At 38.5% G+C, this 6000-nt stretch overlaps 1 protein-coding gene across 1 annotated transcript in view; it reads left to right on the top strand.

The window, feature by feature from the left end:
- Window positions 1-5526, top strand: part of cacna1ba (calcium voltage-gated channel subunit alpha1 Ba) — a 69389-nt gene extending 63863 nt beyond the window's left edge. Inside the window, exons 48-50 of the mRNA XM_088009150.1 lie at window positions 691-913; window positions 1706-1917; window positions 2764-5526. Of these exons, the coding sequence (XP_087865276.1) occupies window positions 691-913; window positions 1706-1917; window positions 2764-3294 (966 nt within the window). The 3' untranslated portion in view covers window positions 3295-5526. The remainder of the gene's footprint in view (window positions 1-690; window positions 914-1705; window positions 1918-2763) is intronic.
- The last annotated feature ends 474 nt before the right edge of the window (window positions 5527-6000 follow it).

A 6000-nucleotide genomic window follows, 5' to 3' on the forward strand; every position in this document is an offset into this window, starting at 1 on the left:
AGCCAGGCTGCACAGTGGCAGTTGGTAGAGCTGTTGTCTTGCAGCAAAAAGGTTCTGGGTTTGATTCCCAGCCCTGAGTTTTTCTGCATGGAGTTTGTATGTTCTCCCTGTGCATGCGTGGGTTCCCTCCAGGTATGCCGGCTTCCTCCCACAGTCCAAAAACATGGCTGTCAAGTTGATTTCTCTAAAATTCTCCCTAGGTGTGAGTCTGTGTGTGCATGGTTGTGTGTCCTCTCTGTCTCTGTGTTGCCCTGCGACAGACTGACGACCTGTCCAGGGTGAACCTGCCTCTCGCTTGGAATGTTAGCTGGAGATGGGCACCAGCAACCCTCCTTACCCCACTAAGGGACAAGGGTGTACAGAAAATGGATAATCATCAAGTTAATACTTTGAATACATCACTGATCTTTTAAAAGGTTTGAGCGAATGAAAACTGGTGCAAACTTGATAGCAATCACAAAGCTGATCCACAAAGCTGATCAACAAAGCAGGCACAACTAGGATTCTTAGCAGGCGCAATGTATTTACCTGTCTGCCGTCATGAATATGCAGAATATATACTGATCATCAGGAAATGCAAAATAGTGGGAGCAGGAGATGGAAATGTAATGATGTAATGAAATGTGTAGAGCCACAGAAATAATTTGTGTAGGATGTGATTCTCATCCTTTTCTTTCTTTGCTCCTTCAGTCTGGTCGTGATGCTAGCTCTATGAGGCGCTCTGTTACCACTGTAGCTCCGCAGCGGCCCCAGGAGGTTAACCTTAGGAACTACACCCTGGAGAAACCTCGTCATGAGAGAACACATCACCATCACCACCACCATCACTGCCACCACCGCAGAGACCGAGACAAAGACAAGAGACAAGGGTCTTTGGATACCCCTTTTGGGGGCCAACCTCCCAACTCAGCTGGTCAGTCAGCAAACAGTACAGAAAGTTGTGTTTCTAAAGAAGATCACTTTGTAAAACAGTGGATTGACCCATTGTGTCAAGTGCAAAACGGTCTCCCGCTACTTTTAGACTTTTCTTTGATATTTTATTTTTCTATCAGAAAAAGACTTCAACAAAAATAATCCCATCAAAACTACTGATTAGTACTAAAATCTAAAACTATTGAAATCTTAAAGGTAATGAATTCAAAAATAATTTCAGTTCAGTGCATTTATGTTACTCCTATTCTCGTATGATTTAATCCCAAGCCATATTACAACACAAACATGGCAGGACTGGACCAGGACTACTTTCACTGGGAAAGAGAAATTAATTCATAGCAGTGATAGTATATCACAATAGCTTTGTCAATGAAAGACACATAGCTAAACACAGACTCTCTGGATCAGGTGTGTAATCCTAAAAAAGAAATTCAGAGGGTACACAAAACTTATGACAACAGTAACTAAAAATAATGCATAAAGGGAGAGAAAAGCAGAGTGAGAGCAGCCTAAACCTATGGCAGCACAGCTACAGAGATAGCTGCCTTCAGCCAGTAACTCTAGTCTTTATCAAAAAGACAAGTTTTATGTGCTGTATTTGTTCTGTGAATTATTTATTGAGGTGTTTGGTTTTTTTGTCCTTACTTGTCTTTGGACAAAAGATGAAATTTAGCTATTGTGCTAATTCCTGCATATTTACGCTGCTATAAATTGTTGTAGTGTAGGTTAATATGTCGTAATAAAATAAATAAAAATATTCTTCTCATTTAAGGTGGACCAGAAGAGCCAGCATATGAACCTGCTGCCTCCAGAGAGCGAGCCCATAAACGTGGGCGCTCCCATGAAAGGAAACACCATCACTCCTCAGCAGACAAGCAACGCTATTACTCCTGTGACCGCTACTGCAGCCGGGAACGCTGCTGTCCCAAATCTGCTACTGCCGCCTGCTCCTACCGAGAGGAGCAGGAAACCAGCAAAAAGCAGGTAGGAGGCTGCAGCTGACTGGAACAGAACAGATGATGGAGGCACACTTTCCTATTTTATTTGGATACATTAAAGCCATTCGTAACATAACCTTTAGAATTCATTGATTATCTTTGTAGAATGTACTAATTGCTTGTCGGAGATTATGATTAGTAGTTTCATTAATAATTCAAAATATTGCTCATATGCTCACATAAAAAGCACTACCTTGTTCTAAAACAAATATTTCTCAAATAAAGTCTATTATTGCAACTAATCATGGATCCTTTTAACTACAAACATTAGCCCCTTTCAGATCAGATTTTCTCTTAAGCATGCACCCACAAATATGTCGCTTTACATACAGTAGCAGGCCATGTGTGCTTCCTGATTATGCAGCTGGGATCACAGAACCAAAGTGTGTGGTACATAATTGGAAGATTGGCCTGAGTAAAAAGGTCCCAGCATGGAATGTCTGATCTTCAGCTGCTTGTAAGGCATATAATAGAAGGTGTGTAGAGTTTGGATAGGATATGTGATCTGAAAGGTGTTATTGTCTGAAGACATTTTCTACTCTGTCTTTTTTTAGTACAGTCTCTCATTCGCTTTCACTTTTTTCCCACTTTCTCCTTCCATCCTTTTCTGAATTTTTGTCCGTCATTCCCATTTCATTGGTGTTTGTTCTTTTTTTGTATTTTCTTTGTATTCTCTGTTAAACTTTGCTTTCTATCATTGTTTGTATCTCTCACCTCTTAATGTATGTTTCTTTCTGACCCTCTCCTTGTCTTCCTGTCGATCCTTTTTCTTTTCATGCATATTTTGCTCATTGTTCTGTCATTTCAAATTGCTTGTTCAATTTTCACCTAGGGCAGTGGTTTGGTTAAAGGCAGCCCAGATGCATCAAGATCCGGTTCTAGCACACTAAGCCGTGGACGCCGGCAGCTCCCACAAGTCCCACACACCCCACGGCCTGGGGTGGGATATAAGACTGCATACCCTTCTCAAGTGCACTTTGTGTCTAGTCAGGCTTCTCAGAGTCCTGGCCGACTAAGCCGTGGCCTGTCGGAACACAACACCCTCCGTCATAGTGGTTCCTACTACTTCCCCTGCCCTGTCACTCGTATCAGCTCAGAGCCCTTTCTGGGCCAGGGCCATGGTGATGCCCTGGGAAGTCCTTACAGCAGCTTCCAGAACCAGCTGGATGTCTTCCAGGATGTGGCATCACTGTCCCCTACCCCTAGTGCCGAACAGTCACCCCGGACCACACTGCCTCAAATGATGGGAGCCCTACATCCAACTTTTGGTGTAGATCCGAGTGTGCCCAATGGGTACCACTTAAGTTTAGGGGGCAGCACCAGCCCAGGCACTGGATACAGGGCACTGAGGTACAGAAGGTAGATGGGAATGAATGGTGCTACCATGGCTTTAAACCAACCTGTTTAATGCATTTTTGAGGCATTATGATGGGTTTTTATCAGCTTTTCTGAAGGCTTTAGTTTACATGGTCACTTTGTGTTTAATACTGTATTCTAGCTCAGAAAGTTAAGGTGATTTTTCACATGGCATTCTAAAATGAAAGAGAAAAAAACATTTCCTAGGAGACACATTTGTCTGGCAGTTGTTAGGGTGTTTTTTACCTCAGTGTTTTGTCGAAACCACCATATTGAGCTTGAAAGAATAATTGAAATGGGAGAATCATTTTCCATGTTCTAGTAATAATACTCTACAACCTGAACAGATAAGAGTCTTACAGTTTTAGATGAGACTTATGCAGACCAGCTGTATATTCAGCCTTTATTTTGTCTTATTTAAACGTAGCGTTCAGTGAGGGACCTGGGTGTTTCCCTCATGATGGCCGTTGTGCTACACATAATGCCTTTTGCCATTGTGGAGAAAATGAGTTGTGGTGTGTGTATGTAGCTAACTTTTTGACCAATAGTTCTTTTATTAAAATTTAAAGCTCCACTAACTTGTCCTTCCATAAGTCAGCAATTATAACAGATCCCCATTTTCAATGATGATTTAACAGGTTCAAATAGCCATTTTATTCTTCATGTTGGTGATGAATCCACTTGGTTCTGTTTAGTTATGGAACTTGCACTGTTCCCAAGTATTCATGCAAAGTGAACTCTTGAAATTCTGTGAAGGATGTCTCTGAGCAGACATTTTTAGTATGCTAACCACAAAATACCAGCGTGTTATTTTGATAATTTTTTTTACATATTTTTTTTTTATTTCAGACAGACATTTCACCAACAAAACATAACAAAGTAAGACTTTCATATTTATAAGTGTAAATACAACACCTTATTACCAAATATACATACTCATATACATGTAAATACTCCACTTGTTCCGTGACTGTGAGCCTGAAAAGGAGCATGATGAAGTTTAACTTATATAATCATACCCCTTTTCCATTCAGTAATTCATAACATAAGTAATCTTCCCATTTCCCATATCCCTTCTAAAGAAAAATAGTTTCTGAACCAGATGAAAATAACACACACACACTAATATACATACTCACCTATGTATACACATACACATCTACCTGTATATATACATATATAATGTATAACTATATACACAAACACACACATTTACACACACATGCCTATACACCAATTGCCCAAGTCATCCACAGTGCTGTAATACCCAGCCAATTTCATCACCCCTGTTCATCCCTTTATAATAACCATTTTGAGGCTTTTCTCAAAATACCTCATGCTTGGACTTTGCTTCAACTCTTTGGTGAGTTTATTCAGAATCTTCATTCTTGTCATTGTTGTTCTAACAGTTAAAGTTCTGAAGTTGAGGTTTTCTCTATAGTCATATCCCCCCACCCTATCAGTAAGCAATTTTTGAATATTTTCTGGTAATAGTTTGTTTCTAGCTTTGTACATAAACTGTGCAGTTTGAAACTCTACCAAATCTGGGAGTTTAAAGAGGTAAGAATCTATAAATAAATTGCTGGTATGACAATAGAAATAAATCTTATAAACTATTCGGATGGCTATTTTCTGTAATGTGCATAATGGTGAAGTTTTGTAGGTGTTGCCTCAAACTTCCACATAGTAACTTAGATATAGCAAAATAGGTGAACAGTAGAGAATATGAAGGGCAGAGGAGTTTAGAAATGTTCTAGCATTATGGAGAATTGCAGTACTTCTAGCTATTTTAGATTACACATATTTAATATGAGGTTTCCAACACAGCTTATAACGAATCAATACTCCACATTCACATTATCAATTATTATTTGTAAATTGCTATCCACTTCACAATTCCCGAATAACATAAACTTGGTTTTATCTTTATTTAGTGATAATTTATTAATATGAAACCACTTTTTCAATTTCTGTAGCTTTAAATTAATTTCTATCAAAAGCTGCCGTAAATTTTCACCTGTACAAAAAATGTTTGTATCATCTGCAAATAAAACAAAATTAAATATCTTGGAAACCTTACATATTTCATTTATGTATAAAATAAACAACTTTGGTCCCAATGCTGAGTCCTGGGGAACACCACAAACAATGTCCAAGCATGAGCATGATTTTCACAGTATGATTCCAACCTTTTTTTGAATCAGTGTGTAAAGATATTTAGTCAGCTAATGAGGAAAAATTAATTAATAGAGCCTAATTTATTTGACAGGAAACATTTTGTTTAGCCTGGATGTTTTAAATTTATATTATTTCAACCATGTACATTAGAAACTCTTAACAAGCAGACAGTGGAAATGCTTCAGCTGTGTCGCATTAGAGCTGCTAGGGAATTCACAGAGAAGGTCATGCTTAGAGATTCAAAAATCAGAATTTTATGTCTGATTTAAAATCATCTTCTCTGGTAAATCCCTGACCTGCCAACATAGATTTTAGCCCTTTCCAATTTCTGCATAAGATTGGAACACTAAAAATAATTTCTTTTCATCTTGCTGCTGTGAGTGATTATTAATTATTTATATTAAGAGCAGCAGTGATGTCATGTGATAAAGCAGGTACTTTTAAACAGGATTTTACTATTTTAAGACAAAAACAAAATTATTCTTGAGTTGATATTGTAAGATGGCTTTAGCATGTTAAATTACCACTTAGTATT

Source organism: Poecilia mexicana, unplaced genomic scaffold (genome assembly GCF_051168715.1).
Source record: "Poecilia mexicana isolate PSO_F unplaced genomic scaffold, ASM5116871v1 scaffold_9, whole genome shotgun sequence".
Classification (NCBI taxonomy): domain Eukaryota; kingdom Metazoa; phylum Chordata; class Actinopteri; order Cyprinodontiformes; family Poeciliidae; genus Poecilia; species Poecilia mexicana.